Source organism: Panthera tigris, chromosome A2 (assembly GCF_018350195.1).
Source record: "Panthera tigris isolate Pti1 chromosome A2, P.tigris_Pti1_mat1.1, whole genome shotgun sequence".
NCBI lineage: Eukaryota > Metazoa > Chordata > Mammalia > Carnivora > Felidae > Panthera > Panthera tigris.
Window position 1 is genome coordinate 2,346,861 of NC_056661.1, and position 22,626 is coordinate 2,369,486.

The following is a 22,626-nucleotide window of genomic DNA, read 5'->3' on the forward strand; positions in this document are numbered from 1 at the left end:
TCAACAAACGCGTGTCGACCACCTGTTGTGGACGGCACACTGCGCTGGGCACTGGGCACAGCAGAGAGCCAAACAGAGAGAAACCCTTGCTTTGTATCAATCCCTGCATCTGTGTCTGCACGGGAGTGAGCAAATAGTGCCCCAAACCCTGTTAAACTTCAGAGCATTGCCTTCCAGCCAACAGGTGTTTCTGGAACATCTATTAGGTGGCAGGCACCCTTCCAGGTACCGGGAATATAAGGGAGAGCGGAGAATACAGATTCCTGCCTTCTCGGAGCTCCGGGAACAAGACAAGACCACGGCTTGGTAATTATGGAATTATTTGTGTGCACAAAGGAAGAGTTTGGGGAGCAGGTATGGAAAAGAATGAGAGGGAACCTGCTTATCCGGGGTGTCTGGGAGAGGCGTCTTTGAAGAAGTTTACATTGGAGATGAGATCTGGAGGATGCGAGGGTGGGGAGAGGAACAGAGATCCTGAGGATAAGGATTTGAGTGTGTGTGTGTGTTGGAGTATTCAATGGCTCCCTATTGTCCTCACAAGAACACCCAAACTCCTCCCTCTTCCCAGGGACAGAGGGACGTTCAGGCCCTTCACTGTTTTCCCAGCTGACCAGACTGGGGCCCTCTGCCTGGAATGCTTCCCACCATTTAAGTCTCAGCTCGCATGTCACCTCCTAAGAAGACCCCCTTCCGGCTGCCCATTTAAGTGGTGTTCACACATGGCGTTCACGCCTCCCGTCTTGTGATCCTCCAACACTGTGCCCTGTTCTGGATCCTTCTGGGCCCCAGCACGGTGTGTTTTATTGTTTTGACAGGATCACGATGAGGCTGTGTGGGGACAGAGCCTATCCCTTGCAGAGCCAGGCACACAGTAAGTGCTCAATAAATGAATAGGACAGGCGGGGCAGTGCATCCAGAAACAGAAACAGAGCATCCAGCTAAAGCCAGAGATCCGTTGGCCACACTGCTGCTGGGAACTTGTAACAAACAAGAGGTCCGCCATCAAGCAGTGCCAGGAACTCCAGGTTCTGGGGGGTCTGTGAAGCCCTGTGTCCAAAACCTTTCCAGGAAGTGTCGTGCCTCCCCTGGATGTCCCCCGGGGCGCTAGATGTAGCATTCCCCCCCACCCCCCGCCCGCCGTGCCTCACCCTGCCAGGCCCCACAGTCCATCCTGCTCCCCCAACACAGAGCTTCAACCCAGCCCCTTCTCTCCCCTCCGCCTACCACTCAATGCTATTCCCTCTCCCCACGGCACCCCCCTCCGGCCTCCTCACCCCTCCCATCTGAGCTCAAGCCACCTACCTCCCCCATGCGAGTGGATTTCACTCTTGTCACCTTTTGTGAGGCTGGCCCTCCCTCACTTCAGACCTTCTCGTGGCTCCCCATTGCCCTCGGGACAAATCCCCAGGTCCTCGGGCTAGCATCAGATGCCCTGCACACATCCCCCCCCCCCGCCCCCCATGCAGGTTTCACCTCCTGTCCACGGTTCACACACTCTCTCCGCTCCAGCCACACCAGTCCCAGTACCTACTCTGTGTTCTCTCCCACCTCTGGGCTTTTGCGTGTGTTGTTACCTCTTCCTGGAATTCACTCCTGCTCCTTTTCTGCCTGGAGAAAATCCACGTCTCCCCAAAGCATCTCCTGCAGGCAACCCCTCCATTACACACACTGAACTCAGGCTGTTCCGGGAGGGATTTGTCCTAGAACCCATCCTCCTAACGGAAGCCGCTGGGGTCCTAGGGAGGGCCCGGGAGGCAGGGGGTGGGGGGCAGAGTCAAGCACTGGCTCCTGGGCCCACCTAGTTAGTGTCATGACAGAGGGAGCATCTGGAGGGACCAGGGCCTCTGCTTGGTGAGTCCAGAGGAGGCTTCCTGGAGGAGGGGACCTTTACCCACCAGGCTTTAGATGTTTCTACCAGGCACACACCACAAGGGAGGGTAAATACAGATTTGTGGATTGCCTGAGAAGCCACAAGACCACACACACACACACACACACACACACACACACACACACACACTATGGTGTATATGATCTGCCAGGAAGGAAGAGACATTCTGCTCTGAGCAGCAGCTGTGAGAATTTGGGAAAACTTAGCTGAGAGCAACCTGTGAGATGGGAGACCCTCAGGCAGCCCATGACTCCATAACTCGCTGAAATGTCACATCCAGCCAGAGCAGGAGGCAGGGAAAGGACCCGCCAGGGGTGAGTTACAGTCTGGGCAGTCTAGCACAACCTTCCCACTACACCGAGAAGGCAGGCGGCGCCCAGCTAACTCTTGGGCCTTCCGGGGCTCCTCGCCCCACCTCCCGAGGTCTCAGTTTCCCCATCTGCAGAATCCAGGGAGAAGCTGCAAAATGGGGGAAGGGACTTAGCTTCCGATCTCTCTCCTTCCACTTAGGAAAGCTCAGCCCCGGTTCCTGGCTGGGTTTTTATGATGTGGATTTTTTTTTTTTTTTTTTTTTAAAGGAAAAAGCTGAGAAGCAGCGCTGGGACCCGAGATTGCTCAGACCACCTTAAATCAGCCTCGCCGCCTCGGCTACTGTGGAAATTCCTTTCTCCGCGGTGGTTGGCTGGGTGTGCCAGCCAATCCTCCCGCGGCGCTCCCACATGGGTCCATGACATCACAATGGGCACTGGCCAATGGAAATCAAGAAACCCGCGACCAATGGCAGGAGGCTCTAGGATCGGCTGGGCCAATCGGAAGGCTGCCAGCGGGGTATGGAGAGTGCGGTCGCCCCCACCCTTAGAGACGCTGAGCGCCTCGTGGACACCAGAGCTCCCCAGGAGTGGGGGTTGGGGGGGGATCCGGTCCGTTTAGTATCCGAAAATCCGGAGACGCCAGCCACCCCCTGAGCCTGGCGAGTCTCTCCTTAAAAGCAGGAGCCCCTCGTCCAACAAAGTACCTTGGAAAAGCCCGGCCAGCTGGCGGGGCCGACTAGGCGCCTTTCGCCCTATTTCACAGATGGGTAAACCGAGGCAGACTTCAAATCGAGCTGGACACCTCCCACCTCCAATCCCCGGGAAGAGCGGAGACTCTCGGCCGGAACTGGAGGCCCCTAGCACGACTCAGCTTTTGTTTCCAGGCCCCGCGGGGGGAGGAGAAGCCTACGTGTAGGCGGAGGGGAGGGACGTGCGCGTTTCCGTGCCTCAGTTTCCCTGAGCGCAAACGGGAGAGGAGGCGGCAGCGGGGTTCTCGGAAAGACTACGATCCCCAGAAGCTCCCGCGCGGCGCCCGCCCGGGCTGTCAATCAAAGTAACGTGGGTCCCTCTCCCGGCCCGCGCTCCCCCGCCCGCAGCCTCTCTCCTGCCAGCTCCCGCTCCCTCCCCGCCGGCTCCGGGCCCGGCGCGGTATAATTACAGCCCATTGATCCGACCCGGGCCGGGAAAGCGGCTCCCTCGGGGAGGCCAAGCCTTTGGCTTCCGACTTCGCCAACCTCTGCCTACCGCCCCCGCCCCCAGCCGAGCTCCTGGGCCACCGGCCAGGCCTGTCCCCTCCTGAGGGCCAGGGCTCTCAGGTGACCTCGGAGCCTCTGTTCCTGCCAAGGTTGGCGGTGAGCCCCCCCTCAGAAGAATCACACACGTTAACTTGCACCTGGGAACGTGGGGAGGCCTCCCCCTTGTTCTAGCGCCCCCCACCGTGACCTTAAGACTTGCGCGCCTCTCTCTGAGCCTGGGTTTGCTCACCTGTATTGTGAGATAGTTGGGCAAGACTTGTTCGTGAAACCAGTGTGCTGGCTCTCTGCTGTCCCGTGTGTGAGCAGCCAGGCCGGGCCATGATGGGGACTCAAGGAGGGGTTCCCGAGATTGGGAAATGGGGCGTGTGGGAGGCCCACAGAGCAGAGCACTCTCAGCCCCCTGTAGTCAGGGCTGAGATGGAGGTAGAAACGGGACTGTGGGTGGGGGCAGAGCCAGAGCCAGGAGTGAGGTCCCTGCTTGGGAAGTCGGGAAGGCTTCCTGGATGTCAGATGGGGGTGTGTAAGCTGGGGTTCTGCAGAATGCATAGGAGTTGCCTCATTCGAGCAGTGCATTTATGTCACCCTAACCCAAAGTGGACTCGGAGGAAAACTGGGGCAACGAGCAGTCTTCCCCTGGGATTGAGGAGTCACGAGCTCTGACTCCACACCTCCGTGGGTGGACCTCTGACCTTGCCCAGGCTGTGAGGTGGGGGCAGGTGGACACACTCATGGGCTAAAATGGCCCTCTGCCTGCTTTCACCAGGGTCTGAAAAGTCAATAGGTTCTGAGCAATGGGAGTCGGGGACTGGGTGGCCAGTGTCGGGAGGCACTGGGATTGGCTGAAGGCTCCCAACCCCAGCTGCTGCCTCTGAAAGAACTGGGCAGCTCCAGAAAGAAAAAGAAGGGGCCTCAGGGAGTCCAGGATGGCCCCTGCTCCGTGGGTTTCCTCACCTGGAAACCGAGGTGGATGACAATCTTCTAATACACTAACACACACGCTCCCTTCCCCCTACATTTTTGATGATGCATTAAAATGGCTCAGCCGGTAGAGCCTTCAACTCTTGATCCCTGGGTATTGAGTTCGAGCCCCGTCTCGGGCGTAGAGATTTGCTTTTAAAAAGTGTGATCAGATCCCATCCTTCCCTCTGCTTAAAAACCTTCCAGAGCTCCCCATCGCCCTCAGAATAAAATCCAAATTCCCACCTGTGTCTACATGGGCTGACCCCTGTCCTCTCCTGCCCTCACCTCCTCCCTCTCTCCCCATCACTCTCACTTCCCTCCAGCTTCTCAGCCCTCTTGGTTGTTACCTCTAACATACCAGGTAAGGTCCCGCCCCAGGACCTTTGCATGCACTGTTTCCTTTGCCTGGATCACGGCTGACTCTTCTCTCCCTTCCAGTCTTGGATGGAACATCACATCCTAGTGAGGCCTGGTCCGGCCAGCCTGGCTACAACAGCCCTCAACCTCCCTACTTGGTCAGCCCCTCTCATTTTATTTCCTTCGGTAAAGTCTCATCCCTCTCTGGACACTGATTATTTTACGGTCGGCCCAGGCCCAACACAGTGCCTGCCCCTTATATTTGCTGGGAGGATGAAGAGGCAAGCCTAGGGAGGGGCAGAACCCCTTCCAGGTCACCCAGTATTCATATTCGGGGCAGGGATCCAGAGTCCCTGACCTCCTGCCCATTGCTAACCTAGCCTGCAGGGGTCAGTGGCCACCCGAGGTCACGCCTCCCTTGGAGGCCTGGGTTCAAATCTGACTTTGCTGCTGTGCCACCGTGATTCTGTAAACTGAGAGGAACAATAGGACCTTCCTTGTGTTGTCATAGGTTCAAACAGCTGGATGGGGAGGCTGGCTTTGCCTGTCCTGTGAGTGTGTGCAGGGGGGAGGCAGGGCGGGACCTGGCCCAAAAAGGCAACCTCTATTTGGGGCTCTCCTGGTCCCAGACCCCACATCACACGCAGGGGCCCTCCATCCCAAGTCTGGGCCTCACCCTCTACACCCCCCACCCCCGCTCCCGGCATCTCCACGCACCCCGCCTCCATCCCTACTCTTGGGGGGCTCCTGCTGGACCCCAGATTCGCCCAGTCCCCAGCAGGCGTCGCACAGACATGTGTGTGGAACACACTATGTGGCCCAACCGGAAGCTTACTCTCCCAGCTTCAGGTTTGCGGGGAGCCCTTTCTCCCCGGGGCCTCAGTTTGCTCATCTTGAAAAGGGGGTGAGCTAGCCCTTGATAATGGTATCTCCTGCCCTTCTTGCAGGGCCAGCGGGATTATTCCCTTTACTTTGTGCGGGAACCTGCGACACAATAGCAGTCCTCCTGCCTCTGGGCTTTTGCCCTCTTGGTTCCCTAGGCCTGCAGCCCCTCCCCCTCCATCTCCCTCCCCTCCCCCCCCCCACAGGCTCCTGCCATCCAAGTCTCAGCTGAGATGTCACCTCCACAGAGAGAGGCCTCTGTCATTCTCCGTCTCCAGCCCCTGTTGGAGCTTTCTTTGTAGCATTTGGTCTGTGAAATCATCTTATTTTCTTATTTGCTGGCTTATTATCTGTCTTCCTAGACGCTGTGGGCTCCACCACGGTCAAGAGCAGCTCTGTCCTGGGTCCCTGGGCACCCACCCCAGAGTCTACTACACAGCAGGCGTCCAATAAATGCCGGTGACCAGTGGGTCTGGCTGCAGGGCAGGGTGGAGTGGAAGCGGCCAGGCCCAGAGACGCCTAGGGACCTGTGCGTGGTCACACAGCGCCGAGCTCACTCAGGGTGGGCGCTCAGCGGCTGCCGTTCAAGGTCCCGGGGGCCATCTCCGCCCCGCGTCCCAGGTCGGCCAGACCGTGTGCCATGTAGCCCGCCGCCCAGGCCGGGAAACCCACCATTAACCGCGGGCCGGGCCTGCACGTTACCCAACAGGCCCGGTCAGGCCCAGCAGGGCACCGGGAGCGCGGGCCCCGCCCCTCCTCGGGGCCGGGATCGGGAAGCGGGGAGGGGAGGAACAGGGAGGAGGGGAGTGGGGCGCGGGGAGGAGGAAACGCTGGGGACCCGGGGAGGAGGCGGAGGGTGGGCAGGAGGGGAAGGGTGAAGGGGACGGAGGAGGGAGGGGCGGGGGGGGGCGGGGGAGAGGGGGTGGGAGGGGGCGGGAGGGTCAGGGGCGGGGGAGGGGCGGGCTTCCAGGCCTGGCTGGCGCCCAGCGTCCGGGCCCTGGGGCCGGAGTGGGTGGGAGAGGCTTGTGCCGAGAGGCGGTGGGTGGGGGGTGGGCATCGAGGGCGGGTTGGGGGGGGGGGGGAGGGGGCACAGAGCGGGGACACGTGGGGAGAGTAGGAAGGAGAGACAGACAGGGAGGAGAGGGAGAGCTAGAAAGACCTTGAAGGACGGTGGGGGGCGGGGCGGGTGAGGGAGAGAGACCCGGAGAGACCGAGGATCTGGGACACCCAGAGACGAGGGCGGAGACACACGGAAGGGCAAGACTGCGACAGCCCGAGAGACCGTCGGGGGGAGTCCTCGGCGGGCAGGGCCCTATGGTGCCTGGGCTCCCTCCCGCCGCGTCTAAGGTCAGAACGCGTCTAAACGCGACGCGAGCCTCTGTCTCCCCTCCAGCCCGGCCCCTCCTCGGCTCTAACACCTGCCGTGGCTCCCAGGCTGGCAGGCGGGGTCCGGAGGGGCTGGCTCGTGCGCCGCCATCTCGCCCGCTCGCTCGATCTTCCCCGAACACCTACCGCGAGCCAGACACAATGCTAAGCCTGGAGATGCAGTAGTGACCACATCAGACCGAATGCTTTTGTCACAGACTCGGAGTGGGGTTCGGGGGTGGGGGGAGGGAGAACAAGGGAGTATCTGTTGCCTTAAGTTGTGCATTGTGATTGATAAAGCCAGCAAAAGGGGGGGGGGGTGTTGATGGCAGTCCCCGGCTCTGGGGACAGTGTGTTCCAGGCCAGGGAAAGGCCCTCAGGTGATGTGAGAAAGAGGCCAGGGCGAAGGCCTGCACGAAGCAGGGGAGCACTGCCTCCAGGAGCACCCCTCCCTCCCACTCCCTCCTCACCCTTGCCTCCTGCCCTGCCCTGCCCTGCCCGGCACTCCCACCCTTGAAGCCCTGCTCTCCAGCACTGGTTCCAGAAGCTTCCTCTTTCCCTTAAAATGGCTAAGACCCTGGACCCTGTAGCTTGGACCTTCCTGCATCAGAACCCAGGTTCCTGGCTGTGTGCTCTTGGGCAAGTCACTGCCTCCGTTTCTTTACCTGTCTAATGGTCTTTCCTTCACAGGTATTTTCAAGAATTAACTGGGAGACGGGCGCCTGGCTGGCTCTGTGGGAAGAGCATGTGACTCCTGCTGTCTGGGTCGTGGGTTCGAGCCCCACATTAGGCATAGACATTACAAAAATAAATAAATAACTAATAAACTTAAAAAAAAAAAAAAAGAAGGAGGGGCGCCTGGGTGGCTCAGTCGGTTGAGCGTCCGACTTCGGCTCAGGTCATGATCTCGCGGTCCGTGGGTTCGAGCCCCGCGTCGGGCTCTGTGCTGACAGCTCAGAGCCCGGAGCCTGTTTCGGATTCTGTGTCTCCCTCTCTCTCTGACCCTCCCCCGTTCACGCTCTGTCTCTGTCTCAAAAATAAATAAACGTTAAAAAAAAAATTAAAAAAAAAAAAGGAATTAACAGACACGTAGTCAAAACCCTCAGCCAAGGCTGGGGCCTTAATAGATGTTCAAATCATAGCTGTTTATGATTTCTGTTATCCTGATGACTGGTTTTGGCTTCCTGATTATTTCTGGTTGCTCCTAGTGGGGCCAAGAGCTCCTTTACCTGAGGTCGGGTGACCTTCTGAGGCACTGCCTTGTTTTGTGGCCTTGACAATCTGTTGTCCTCTTTGGGCCACAGTTCTGTTGTCTGCGAAATGGGCAGCGTGGCATTTCCGGGTCCCAGACTGCACCAGCACTGTTTCTCCCCCAAGACTGTACCCAAGTCCAAGTTGCTGATGCCCAGGGGACTCAGGAAGGAGGAAGGCTGCAGGTGCGCCTGGCCGGCCGGACTGTGGCCATTTCGTGGATCACGTGGGGAGTTCCGGCTCAAACCAGGAGCCGGAGGAAGAGGGCTGGCTTTCTGAGCCACTGGGGTGCTCTCAGGCCTAGGAGTCGGTGGAGGTACAGAAGGGGTGTGTGGGGACAGGGGCTGGGTTCGTCTCAGGCCACAGGGGCCTGGGGGAATTCTCCAACACTGAGGACATTAGCACATTCGAGGACAGAGTAGGGGGGCGAGGACAGAGTAGGGGGGCGGCTCACACCCCTGATGTCCACATCCCCCTGCTAAAAAGCCCCTTCCAAAGGGGAATGATCATAGAAGGGGAGGGGCTTTTAAGAAGAAGGAACCCCCCCCCCCCACAAGGGATGGGGTCTGAGAGGGGTTGGGTGGTCAGAAATGGCTGGGTTCATCCTGTCTGCACGGCTCCCCTCTCCTCCAGTCCTGTGCCCAAGGGCTGGGGGCATTGCCCCCCCTCCTCCTCTCCCTGGGCCCCTCCCTCTCAGCCTTCCCCCTTCCTGCCGTGTTCCTCCCCATCCTCCTCCAACTCCCCCTCCTCTTTCCCTAACCCCTCCCCTCCCTTCCCTCCATTCGCTCCCCCTCCTCCTGTCCTCCCCTCCCTTCTCCACCCCTCCCTTCTCTCCCCCACCCCCCTCCCTCCACCCCTCCCTTGTCTTCCTTCCCCCTCCCTAGACCCCTCCTCTCCCCCTCCCCTGCACTCTCCCCACCGCCCCCTCCTCCTCGTCTCCTCACTGCTTTCCCTGTCCCCCTCCCCTGCACTCTCCCCACCGCCCCCTCCGCCCCCTCCTCCCGCCTCATTAGGCGCGGCCGCGGCGCGGGGCCCATTAGCGGATCAATTAGCCGAGGTCGCCGGCGGCGCGGTCGTTAAGCGCGGGAGGCCGCGGTGGGGAGGGGGCACCGGAGGCGGCGGCCCCTCCGCCCGTCCGGGCTCCGCGGCCGCGCTCGCGCGCACCCCCCCCCCCCCCCCCCCCCCCCCGGACCTTCTTGTCAGCCTGCTCCACAGGGGGCTCCCAGATCCAAGCCCCGCAGGTGGGATTGGGCGGGGGTGCTCCGAGGCCCAAAGGGAGGCCCCCGAGGTCCCAGATCCTCCGTGGCTGGGCAGGGCGCCCCCTTCTCCGGAGGAGACCCCTGTTTTGGGGGTGTCGGATTTGTGACACCCCCCCCCCCCCACGAAGCCCTTCATCTGCCAGCAACATCAGTAATAATAACACCAGCTGACAGCTTGTGAGCCCTTGCAGGCTTCCTGCTAATTCTCGGGAACAGTTTCCCAGAAACTGAGATCAGACAAGTGACTTCACTTGCCTCAAATCACTAGTTAGGGTCTGAGACGGCTACAAACCCAGGTCTGCCCTCAGCAAACTGCTAACATTTATTGAGCTGCTTCTATGTGCAAATTAGAAAAAAAAAAAATTTGCAGCCAACACTCCCCATCCCTTCTCTGCCTGGCTCTCCGTCAACACACGTGCTGACACATTTTGTGTTTTCCTGGTTATCTGTCTGTTCCAGCCAGAGGACAGGAATTTATGTCTTCTGTGTCCCTGGGGCTCACAGTAGGTCTCAATGAAGGAATGAAGGAACGTGCCAGGCTGTGCTGTAAGCATTTCCACGGATTAAATAGTATGACCTTCGTAACAAGGAGTAGTATTGAGATTATACCCAGTTTACAGACAGGGAAACCAAGGTCCAGAGGGGAGAAGCCACTTGTCTAGATGGCCCAGCTATGAGAGGAAGAGCCAGGATTTATTTATTTTCTTAATGTTTGTTTATTTTTGACAGAGAAGGAGAGAGACAGAGCACGAGTGGGGGAGGAGCAGAGAGAGAGAGAGACACAGAATCCGAAGTGGGCTCCAGGCCCTGAGCCGTCAGCACAGAGCCCGACGCGGGGCTCGAACCCACGGACCTCTAGATCATGATCCGAGCCGAAGTCGGGTGCTCAACCTACTGAGCCACCCAGGCACCCCTGAAGAGCCAGGATTTAAACTGAGGCAAGACACCATGTGCCTGGAACCACTATGTGACATATTTATGGCACCTGTTGTTCCCTGCAGGACCTGGGTGGAGGGGCCTGAGAGGACTTAAGAAACATGTCATCCAGGGACCCGGGGACACCTGGGTGGCTCAGTCGGTTAAGCCTCTGACTTCGGTTCAAGTCATGATCTCACGGTTTGTGGGTTCGAGCCCCACGTCAGGTTCTGTGCTGACAGCTCAGAGCCTGGAACCTGCTTCAGATTCTGTCTCCTCTCTCTCTGCCCCTCCCCCGCTCGACTTACACTTTGTCTCTCTCTCCGTCTCTCAAAAATGAATAAACGTTAAAAAAAAAAAAAAAAAAAAAGAACACTGTTCCAGACAGAGGGAACAACATGTGCAAAGGCCTCTAGGCAAGGAATGGCGAGATGTTTCAAGCTGGGTGCCGCCTGCGGAAGAGGGATGATTGGAGGGGTGGGGAGCAGATCCAGCTGCCACGGAGACCGCAAATCTATTTTTTATGATTTTTTTTAAATTGTGAAATGTAACACACAAAAGGGCGCACAGGTTGTGAAGTGAACAAATCGATGAATTATTACAAAGTGAACACCCTCGTGTAATCAGCAGGCAAGTTGAGAAGTGAAACACGACCGGCCCCATTAGAAGCCCCCTGTGCCCCTCGCCCTCTGCCAAGGGTGACCCCATGACACCTGACAGACTGTACAGGTCACTTGGGCTGGATTTTGTTCTTCATATAAATGGAATCACTCAGTACTCATGCCTTTTTTTTTTTTTTTTAATGCTTATTTATTTATTTTGAGAGAGAGAGAGCGCACGCACAAGGAGGGGAGGGTCAGAGAGAGAGGGAGAGAATTCCAAGCAGGTTCCGCGATGTCACTGTGGAGTCCCAGGCAGGGCTCGATCTTAGGAACGGTGAGATCGTGACGTGAGCTGAACCAGGAGTCAGTGGCTTAACCAACTGAGCCACCCAGGTGCCCGAGTTTGGGTTTTTAACCCGAGGATAAACGTTAGGCGGGGAGTGACCCCAGCACACTGGCGTTTTTAGAGGTGCTCTGGCTGCAGTGGGTGCAGGGGCGCCTGGGTGGCTCGGTCCCTGTCCCCACTCCTCTGTCTCCTCTTTGCTCAGGGACATGAGCCATTTCTTGTGCGGTGAGCAGTCCGCCTTCCCCTCTGCCTTTGGTCCCCCATGGGAACCCACTGGATGGGGGGCAGGTGAGAATTTCTTGGACTTGAAAAGTCCCTGGGTGCCCAGGTCCCTGAGGGTGGGAATTCTACGCCCCAGCCCTCCTTGGCTGCCCCGCCCAGCCCCACCCTTAGCTTCTCCCCACATCCTGGGTGGGCAGCCTGAGGGCCTCTTGGCCCAAGCGCCAGATGCACTCTGGGAACCTCCTTTCCTTCTGGCTCCCCCAGGTGGTCCCGCTCAGGGGGTGGCTCGAGGACCTTCAAGAGGTCCTGGCCCGGTCACGTTCAGCTGGGGGTCTGTGTTCTCAGCTCTGGAAAAAGGGTCTTCGCGTGGGCAGTGGCAATTGATCCCGCCGCCGTCTGGAAATCTGTCTCTAAGGGAAAAGAATGCCACTTGGGAGCCCTGTGGCCTGGTGATCAGAAACCAGCTCCATTAAGCCTCCAGCACCCGGGCGTGGCTGTGTGACTTAGATCTTCCAGCTGACCCTCTCTGGTCTATGCACCAAGTTCCGCAGACAGACTTACACGGACAAGCCGGACTCACCCGGGACTCTCGCTATCCCGTCCCCCATAAGGAGGGAGCTCAGACGTGAGGGAACCCCCTCCTCCCCTGGGAAGGGGGGCACCGCGGCAGCCCGCAACACAGAGGCAGGAACAAGGCGACCAACCTTCTCACATCTTTATTTGAAAGGCACAGCTAAGCCCACCCTCGACACAGCATTGTCACTTCTCCGCAGCGATCAGACGACTGAGCACAACAAAAGCTGACAGTCTAAAAGGCTATATACAGACACAGGTGTGGGTGTTGCTTGTTTTTTTTTTTTTTAAACATTTTTCTGTCTTTTTTTTTTTCCCCCGTAATATCCCTTTTCTTAAAAGACAAGCTAGTATACTGGAAAAAGGAAAAAAATAAAATAAAAACCAAGACAACTTGAGTACCCTCATCTTTATTCGGGAAGGGGAGAAAGGGAATTCTGGGACGCCCGCCCCCCCTCCCCCTGCTCCTGGCTAAGCTCACTCTCCCCGCCCCCTCTCCTGCGGGGCGAGGGGAGAGGACAGGTGGGCGTGGGCTCCGGAACGGGCAGAGGAGGTGAGGGAGGGGGGAGGACGGGAGGGGGGGGGGTGCCCAGGGCAGGAAGGGGCAGCTAGCGTGGTGTCTGCATGCAGTGCCGGGGTGAGAGGCTGGGGGGCGCGCCCTGAGGGGCCCTGCGGGCGGACGTCAGGTGCGCATGTGCGGACGGGGAAGTGCAGGGGTGCGGGGCTTCTGGAGGCTTTGCTCTCCTCTGACCTGGCTTCCCGTTTGTGCCTCCAGGCCTCAGCTTGCCTCCGGTGTGGAATGAGCATGAGCAAGGTATTCACCCACTCAGGCTGCAGGGGTGGGGGGTGGAGGAGGAGGAGGGAGGCCGGGGGTGTGAGCGAAGCTAGGGGCGGCACACAGGCAGGGCTAGGGCCCCAGCAGGCGGCTACCATAAATACTACCGAGTTCAGCCAATCCCGAGCTACACTGTGTCTTGCGCTAAACGTTCCTCTCTCTTCCGTTGTCTGTCTCCCCTCTGTCCCCCCACCCTCCCCATCCCGGCCGCCCACTAATCCGACTTCTCGCCGTCATCCTCCTGGTGGGTGTCCCCGTCGTGCCCGTTCTTGTCTTCCTTGGAGAGGTGGGCCTGGGAGCCCAGCGCGGACAGCGAGAGGAGGCCGGTGCCCGCGCTGACGGCCGGCAGCGACGGCGGCTGCAGCCCCACCGGCAGCGGGGTCAGAGGCAGGGCCAGGGCCTGCAGCTGGGACAGCTGATGGGCTTGGAGCTGCTGCTGCAGGGCAGAAGGAGGGGAGCGTTAGCTGCCGGGCCCACCTGCCCTCCCACCTGCCCGCCCACCCGAGACCCGGACGTACTCGGATGATGGAGTTCAGCTCAGGAGCCGTGACCTGCTTAGCTCTCTCGATGGCTCCCAAGACCTGCTGTTGGTGCTGGAAAGGGGAATGGGGGGCAGAGAGGAGCCAGGTGCTGCACCCTGATCTCAGGTGGGGCTCTGGGGCACAGAGCCCAAGAGAAGCCACTCTCCCATCCAGGCTATCAGCGCCATGCACCGTCCCCCCCAACCCCCATGGCTTTCGACCCCCAGAAAACCCCTCTCCATCCCCTTCTGTTTACCAAGCCTCAGCCAGTGCCAAACATACTTAAGAAAACAACATTGGGTGAGTCTGAGAGACACCCTGCATCTGCCACCTACAAAGAAATAGATGTACAGTGCACAACGTGGCCAACTGTACAGGCAAGTCTCGATCCTAAGGTCTTGCAGATTGCGGTCGAACATCTGCTAATCCAAGCCCCTCTCCTTCCATAGCTGAGGAAGGCCCGGTGGATTCTGGCAGTGCTGGAGTAGGAGTCTAGGTTCAGCGCAATCCCTCCCCAGAGCAATCGGCCCCCTCCACACCCCAGCACTCCCCGAACGTCCGTGTCTTCTGCCATCAGATGCCAGAATCTGCCAACGTCTCTTTCTGCCTTGCCTACCAGGAAGCCCCCGTCATGAGAGGAAAGCACAAGTCTAGGTCTTCAAGGCCCCGAGAACCCCTTTCTCTGGGGTTTTCACAGTGTCCTTCTGGAACTGTCCCTGGGCATGCAGGTTCCCCAAGGGCCCCAAGATCGCCTGGCCTTAAAGAGGAAATGAATTATCGACAGCAAAACCTGGCAGGGCAGGAATGGCAGGGGCGGGGAATGTGGAGCGGGTCTCACACCAAGAGTCTTAAAATCTCAAAAAGCAGAAGTGAGAGCCCGGTGCCTGGTTCCCCGGGGCGCGTGCGTGTGTCCACGCGTCCACCTGTGGGTCTCTGGGTGGCTGCACGTACGTGCATCTGCGTGCACACATGCATGTGTGTGCCTCGTGTATCTGGGCGTCGCGTCTGTGCACGTGTGTGTGCACGTCTGCGGACGTGTGCTGAGTGCCCTCCCCGTACACACACACACACACGCTTCTGGTGTTGTGGCCTGAGGTGGCCCGCGGGGCCTGGCAGACAAACCTCAGGAAGGTCCGAGGCAGAAGCAGGACAGGCAGGAACAACTCTTGGTGCAGTCTTGGGCATATCTGACATTTTCCCCAGTGAAATGACTCACTCCAGCTGGGAATTCTGCAGCAGGGTGAGGCCCCTCCCTCCACTGCCCTGCACCCCCGGGGGTCTCTCCAGCCTGGGGATTCTTCCGCACCGGCCAGGCTGGTGTCTGGGAGGTCCAGAGAGGGGAGGTGTGTGGTCGAGGGCTGCAGCGGGGAGGGCCTGGGGCAAGTCGACGGTCTGTCTACTTCCTCCTCCCAGCAGCCCTTGGGGGGTGGAGGGTCACTCACCTCTTGGGAAAGGTAGGGTAGGACCTGGGCACAAATCCCATTCAGCCTCTTGACGATTTCAGCCTGGAACGCACGGAGGGTTCAGTCCAGGGCGGGCGGCGGGGGCAGGTGCAGACCAGCCCCAGGAGGCCCGCGAGGTTCTAGCTAAGAGGCCAGCTCGGCCCAGGGTCAGATCAACCCCTCAAGCCTATGGGCACCCAACCAGCGGTAGAGGTGGGATCCGAGGCTGGCTCCCGGCCCTGCCGCTGACAGTGAAGACGCAGGACCAGGCTCGGGGGGCCGGGGGGCCCTGAGATGATGGCCGGCGCCTGGTAAGGAGTGGCTGCTTGGAGGGGAGGGGTGGCCAGCATCATTGTTTTTATGACCCCCCCTCAGGGCACGGATGGCCAAAGCAAGGCTGCAGGGTGAGGGGCAATTTGGGGGTCCACGGTGCGCTGGCATGTTACCCTCCCCCACTGTTGTAAAGGGGGGGGTCGACGGGGCAGGGGGGTGGTAGGTTGGGGGAAAGTTTCTGCCCCTCCCCCTCAGGGAGATAAACCTCCCAGGGGGGCCCAGGAAAGAGCAGACAGAGGGCTTGGAAGTAACCGTATGGAGGACAGACTTGGTGTATAGCCAAGGGGCCGGGCCCACCTGCCTGGGGGTGCTCAAGGGGGGTGGGAGGCGTACCTGCTTGTGCATCTCGATGTTCAAGCCGTAGGACATCTCGTAGTACTATTGGGGGGGGGAGAGAGAGAGAGAAATGGGGGGTGGGCAAAGGATGGGGGGCTCCAGAGACCGAGATGGGGGAGTGACAGAGAGGGCAGGAGGCAGCCAGATGAGAGTGTGAAGGCAGGAGAGAGGAGAGGCATGTAGGAGGCACCCTGACCCAGAGCAGGGGCCCAGGCCCCTGGGGGGGGGCACTTGAGGGAGCTGGGAGGGGGCTTCAGGGCCCCAGCCTGGCCTGGCTCCCCTGGGTTCTGGAATAATTTTCCAGCCCCTCTCCGGCACACAAACATTCCAGGGCTCCTAATCTTTTATCTTTATGTGTCTTGTCGGCGGGTGGCCCCAGACTCCGGGAAGTCTGCCTTCCTGGGTATAAATAATCAGGATAAACAAAGCCTGCTGGGTCTGGCTCTGGGGTCAGGAGCCCCCCTCCTCACGTCCCAGATCTGACCCTGCCCCCTCCCCTCCCCTCAAGTCCCTCATGGCTCCCCATCATCCCTGGGGGTGGGGCAGGGGAAGCCAAGTTCATTCCCAGGACATGGACGTTTCTCCTCTGCCCAGAAAGCTCCTACTCATTCTTCAAGACCCGAGCCGCAATGCCCCGTTCTCCGTGCAGCCTTCCTTAGGCAGCGTGCCCCTCTCTGGAACCGTCCCCCGCCCCCCGCCAGTCCTGGGTCCCTCTCTCCGGCCCAGCCCCATCCCTCTGGGGCCAGGAGGGTAAGTATCTGCCTCTGCCTCCCCTGTAGCCTGGGAGAGCCGGGCTCTGGGCTGGACCAACGCAGGGGTTTTTGATGTAGAAATTGCCACCTGGTGGGTGTGGATCCCGGCAAGTGATTCTGGCAGCGTGCACAGGCAGGGTCTCAGATGTCAGGCAAAGAATGCAGTGTCACCCCCTCCCTCCCTGGGATGTCAGCTTCCTGGCCACCCCCCCCCCCCCCCCCCCGCTCCTCCTTCTGAAGCCCGGGCCAGGAGGGGTTAAACGCTGGGATGCCCAAACTGTGGGGGCAGGGAGGGATCCGGCTGCCCCCCCACGTCAGTTCCTGGCTTTGGCTTTCACAGCAGCCGCCTCCTCCGCTGCCAAGGACAGCCGGGGGACCTGGCAGGCCCAGGCTGCAACCCGGTGGTTTGGCACCTCGGCCACCGCCTGGGCCGGCGGCCAGGCCGGCAAGGCGGACTCAGCCAGGCCCCCGGGGGCCGGCTGAATGGAGCGCAGACCCCGAATCCTCCTACGTCCCGCAGGAGGCGGCCAGGGTCAGGCAGCTGCCAGGGGCGGAGGAGGGTCTGGGGTCCCCCCACCAGCCCCCGCCCGCCCACCCGGGGCCAGCTTACCATCACGTAATGACGCTGCATCTCCGATTTTTCACTGGCCAGCTTGTCACATTCGAGCTTCAGGCTGAAACAGAACAAGGAGGGAGGGGCCAGGGGCCGGGCTGAGGTCCCCCCTACCACCGTGCAGGGGAGCCCAGAGCTTTGGTGGGGGCAGGACGACGCGCCCCTCTGTGGAGATGGGGCAGGGGGTTGGTTGCCTCGGGCTCCCGGACTGTAAACCGAGGATCAAGAAATCAGCCTGGGAGATACGGCTGCAGAGAAAGTCCTGGGTAACCACACGGATTACAAACACCCTGACCCCAGGTCCGCCAGGGACTCAGAGAAACTTCTCCCCGTCCAGAAACTCGATGAAGTCCGTGATATTAGCGCCGACCCTTGTGCCACGGATGACGCAGTGGACGCCCAGAGAGGTTGAGTAAGTGGATCAAGGTCACACAGCCAGAAAGCTGGCTACAGAGACCACAGTCCCAACCACTGGGGAAAACGATCCGGCCAGGGAGGAAGGAATAGAAACCACAAAAGGGCAGAGAGGGTGCAGGGCTGGCTGGCTGGCAGGGAGCTGGGTTGGACTCAGCAAGGAATCTCCAAGGGGACCGGCCAGGCCCCTCTCACAAGCCTTGATTTCACTAGGGGATTCAAGTTCCACTTTTGGGTGACAGAGGTGGTGAGCCCCTGGCCTCTTTCAGGCTCTCCCCGCAAGGATGAGCTTAGAGCATTTCTCAAAGCCCACTTGCCGCCAGCCCTAACGAGGAGGGCAGGGAAAGAGGCAGAAGGCAGACGGCCGACTCGAGCCAGGCAGACTGGACTCAAAGTTCGGCCCCGCTGCTTTGACGCTGTGTGACCCTCTACCTCTCTGGGCCTTGGTCTCTGCGTCTATTAAGTGCCAACCTCCCAGGGTGGGGTGGGGAGAATGAAACCGATTAAGACAAGGAAAGCTTCTAGAACAGCCCCTGTTATACAGTAAGCACCCAATAAACGCATGTCGGTCTCATGGGGCCTAGCGTCTCCCTCCACCAAACTGACTGCCTTGTACATCCAGGTTCAGACACAGGCCACAGTCTGTGACGCTAGGGGCCCCGTGAGTTTGTTTTCTCTCATTTTCTTTAAGAAAACTATTTGTTGACGCCATTAAAAAAAAAAAAAAAAAAAAAAATCAGGCACTTCCACTGCAAACTCTGGATTTCTGGCCCTTCTTGGAGATCGGGTAAATCCCGTGTGTACCCCCAACACGGTAGGACCCCTCATTGTATAGAGAGACACCCAGGTCCAGTGGATGGAGATCCCAAAGTTCAGAGAGGGCATCTGGATTACCTGAGGTCACACAGCACTGTGACCGTACTGTGACCTCCAGTCTATGGGACTGGACCAGGCCCAGTACTCCTGGGCTCGGGCCAGGCAGGGAGGGAAGGACCCCCTGGGGGGGGCTCATAAAAGCCAGACCTGCCAAGCCGAGCCCCTAAACTCTCCACATCAGGGGATGGAACAAAGTTCAACTGCCTGTGCCTCAGTTTCCTCATCTGTAAAATGGGCCCAGCGACAGGACACTGGGGGAAGATTAAACAAGAGGATGTAGGTTGAGTATTTACTACACGGGGAGCGTGGAAAGTACCCTCAAAAGGTGAGATTTTGGTAAATATCTCTATCTACTTCCCTTTCTTCTTGAAGAAAACCCAGGAAGCTTCTTAGATCGCTTTTGTGTGGGTAAACGGAGGTCCAGAGAGGGCCCGAGGCCCCGCTGGGATTCGTGACCAAGGACCCCCTTCTGATTCCCAGGCAAAGCCCCACACTCGGTAACACAGCCCTGAGGGCTCGCATTCTTCAGCCCAGGGACTGGGTGCAAGTGTCCGTGTGCCACTTCCTTGCTGGGCATTCCCAGAAAATCTCTTAACTTCTCTGGGCTTAAACCTGTTCAAGTGGAAGGCCATCTCCAACTTCTTGGGAGGTCTTCTACCCAATGGGGGTGGCGGTGGGCGTGGGGAGAGAGGCTCTGAAGCCAGGCAGGTTGCCGCGGCTCTGGGCACATAATTTAACTTTTTGTGCCTCCGTCTACTTACCTGCGAAATGGGCTGTTTTGAAGTCTAGGGGAGTTTAATATTGGAAAAGTGTTCACGACAGCGCCTACCACATGAAAGGACACTCTACCTACATTTTCTCAAGCCTACGTATACAGTAGGGGCCACAACCTCCCCTCTAGGGGTGTCCTTCATCCCCCCCTGCAGGGCCCCTGGCCCCCAGCTCACCTGTGATACTGAGCCTGCAGCAGCTGAAACTCATCCTTGATGCGGTCGCAGGAGTCCGAGGTGGTGAATTTGAGTTGCTGGGGTAGGTGAGAGGAGCCCTGTGGGGAGGGGGAGGCCCGGGTCAGGGCCGGGCGGGGCGGGGCGACCCCCGAGGCGGCGGCCGGCCGGGCGGCGCAGCTGCAGCGCGCCCCCCCCCCCCTCGCCCCACTTCCCGGGCTCGTGTTTACAGCCCCTGGCGCGGCCCCCGCCCTCGCTTCCTGCCCCCGCCTCTCCCGGGGGAAGGCGAGGGGGTGGGTGCGCCCGAGCCGCCTCGTTCCCCGCCACCCCCAGGCTGTGGGGGTGCGTTTTAAGGTCCGCCCTTGGTGGGGGGCAGCGTGCGCCCTCTACCGCCCCTCCACAGCGCCGGAGGGGGGTGCACATCCGAGAGCCCCAACTGCCTCTGCGATGGGGGGAGAGAACGTGTCCTGGAGTGCCCCTCCCCAAGTTGGTGGGGGAGCAAGGCCTCCCCGCAAAGTCCCCTTGGGGAAGGGGCCTCTCCCAGCGCCCGAAATCACCCGGCGGGGGGCCCTCCACCCCAGATTCCCAGCACCCTTCCTCCCGGCTGCGCTCTTCCGGGAGGGGTGCGCCTCGGATCTCCCCCCACTCCTAGGCCCCAAAAGCAGCCCCGGTGTTAGAGGTGCCCGGTGGGGCTCCCGGGGAGCCCCAGGCCCGAGGCCAAGGCCGCCCCAAGGCCCTGCCTGCCTGGCGGGGGGGGGGGGGGGGGGGCGGGAAGCATGCCTCAGGGGCTGGGGGAGGGGGGAATCCGGGCCGCGAGCTGGAGGGGACCGGGCCTGGGAACTGGGGGTGGAGGGGGGGGATCTGGGCTGGGAGCTGGGAGAGGGACCGGGACCTACGGGGGATGGGGGGGAGCCCGGGGGCTGGCGGCGATGGGGGCGGGGGAGTAGCGCTGGGCCGGGAGCTGTAGGGGACCCGGCCCAGGAGTTGGGGTGGGGGGGGAGGCGCCGAGCCGCGAGCCGGAGCGAAGGGTGGGGGGAACGGCCCGGCTGGGAACTGGGGTGCCAGGCGCCGACCTGGGGGAGGTGCGCGCGGCCCGGACCGGAGTGGGTGGGGGGGGGGGGAATGGCCCGGCTGAGAACTGGGGGTTCCAGGCGCGGACCTAGGGGGATGCCGGGCCCGGACCCGGGGGTGGGGGGGCGCCGGGCCGGCGGGCCCCGCTTACCGAATGCCTGCTTTGTGGAAACATCATGTCAGTCGCGGCGGGGGGCGCGGGCTGCGCCCCGGCTGTGCGCCCCGGCTCGGGCGGCTCGGGGCGCCGGGCGGCCGCGCCTTTGTCCCGGCGCCGATCGGCAGCTCCCGGGGCCGCCGCCGCCGCCTCCCGCGCCCGGCCTCGCCCGCTTCCTGCGCCCCCTCCCCGCGCGCCCGGCCCCGGCGCGCCCCGGGCCCCGCTTCCTGCGCGCCCGGCGCCCCTCCCCGCCCCTCCCCGCCGCCCGCCTCCCCGCACGCCCGGCCGCCGCTCCTATTGTCTAATGGCGGCGACGCCGGCAGTGGCCGCGGCCTCGGCTGCGCGGAGGCTCCGGCTCCACCTGCTGCCGCCGCCGCCGCCGCCGCCGCCGCTGCTGCTTCCCGGGCCCCGTGCGCGCCGCCGAGGGGGGCGCGCGCCCGGGGAGGCCTGCGGATCCCCACCCAGCCCGCCTCCCCGGCCGGCCGGCGCGGTGACCTTGGGCCCGGCGCGCCCCGCCCCGGGCCGCGGCCCCTCCCGGCGGGGTGGCCCTGGCCGCCGCCGCCGCCGCCGCCGGGCCTCGGTTTCCCCATCTGGCGGAGAAAGGGCCCGGCCGCCCCCATCTAAACCGCCGGCTCTGTCATGGCGCGACCTGGACGCGTGCCAGGGACGTGCTCTGTAACCTTGGCTCACTGACTGTTTTCTCTCCGAGCCTCGGTTTCCTCTTCTGTAGAAAGGCCGCGGTGATCCCGCCGACCTCATGGGAGCCATTCCTTCGGCGCACGTTTATTGAGCGCCTACTGTGTGCCAGGTCCTGCTCCGAGACCCGGGGGTGGGGGTGGCGGGGCACGAAGTCCCGGCCCTGGTGGCGATGACATGAGACAGACGAGCGCGCGAGCCAGAATCCCTGGCACGTCGGTAGGTGGTAAGGGCTATGGAGCAAATGAAGCGGCAGCGGGGAGGGCCAGGAAGGTGCGATTTTCAAACAGGGGAAGGTCAGAGAGGCCTCCTTAACCACAGAGAGGACCTGAAGGTGAGAGCGGGGGAGCCGGCAGGGATGGAGGCTGGCAGCTTACTCCAGGAGGCAGGAATAACGAGTGCAAAGGCCCTGAGGCAGCGAGCGAGCCTGGTACTGAGAAGCAGGGCAGGGAAGGAGGGCAGGGAGGCAGGGCAGGCGACTTCATGCATTCACACAGGGGCCCTGCACTCAGAAAGGCCTGCGCCTGGGTTGGTGACCTGCTGTTGTGGCCTGGAAACTCCTCATCGTTTTCGAACAAGGGGGTCTCGCGGTGTTGTTCTATAGTTGGGCCATGCAAATTCTGTAGCTGGTGCCAAGGGCATTCCAGATGGTGCAGGGCCTTGGAGGCTGCTGGGAGGAGTTGGGCTTTTACTCCCGGGGAGGCAGGGAGGCTGGAGCCCTGGCCCCATCAGGGCCGGCCTAGCTGGGATTTTGATAGGATCTCACTTGCTGTGGAGAACAGGCCCCAAAGAAGCTAGTGAAATAATGCCCCACTAATCCGGCAAGTGCTAAATACAGGCTCTTAATCACCACCACCACTACCAGAATCAACTCTGCAGCTCGCCTCTGGTTATTTGGTACTTTTTTGGGCCTTGGGTTTTCCCAGTCTGTAAAATGGAGGGTCAGGATCCCAGACACCTTTCCGGGGCAGATGAAAAGGCCAGACCAGTATGAGATGAAAAAGCAAAACGTGAGGCCTCTTCCTGCCCTCCCCCAAAGCCCTTCGAGATAAACAATACTTTAAGACGGTATCTTTTAAAATAAAAATTAATGCCAAAAATATTCACGGTGAGCAGAATGTCAGTGCGTTAAATAAAGACAGCATCTGATGGGGCCAGAGATGAGTTAGGAAGACGTGGGTCCACCTAGTCCCAATCCTGTAGGAAAAAAGGAACAAATGTTTGGAAAGCTTCTTCCACATTCCTATCAGGTTCTGGAATCCGTGGACCCCACAAATGCAATCAGAGTCCCCGATGGAGGCGGCCTATAGAATTTTCAGGCGGAGCATGATGAAAATGCAGGCCTCTTGCTGAAAAATGATTAGGAATGTAGGCATTTCAGGATGTTGACAACAGAGCATTAAGCCGAGGGCCGGGTCCCGTGGGACAGCATGAGCCACACACCAGGCG

General features: G+C 60.5%; 1 protein-coding gene and 1 long non-coding RNA gene across 2 annotated transcripts; one reads left to right on the forward strand and one right to left on the reverse strand.

Annotated features, from left to right (window-relative positions):
• The first annotated feature begins 83 nt into the window (after positions 1-83).
• On the forward strand, positions 84-3,708 carry LOC122236529. Its single transcript, XR_006214570.1, has 4 exons — positions 84-306; positions 816-871; positions 2,470-2,719; positions 2,966-3,708. It is a non-coding gene; the product is annotated as an uncharacterized LOC122236529 (long non-coding RNA).
• An 8,609-nt stretch (positions 3,709-12,317) lies between these two features.
• TLE5 (TLE family member 5, transcriptional modulator) lies at positions 12,318-20,617 on the reverse strand. Its single transcript, XM_042977717.1, has 7 exons — positions 20,479-20,617; positions 19,260-19,357; positions 17,020-17,083; positions 15,655-15,699; positions 14,989-15,051; positions 13,544-13,618; positions 12,318-13,461 (listed from the first exon to the last, which is right to left on the reverse strand). Exons 1-7 carry the CDS (start codon positions 20,503-20,505, stop codon positions 13,240-13,242), a joined length of 594 nt encoding a protein of 197 aa, XP_042833651.1. The 5' UTR covers positions 20,506-20,617; the 3' UTR covers positions 12,318-13,239.
• Between the last annotated feature and the right edge of the window lie 2,009 nt (positions 20,618-22,626).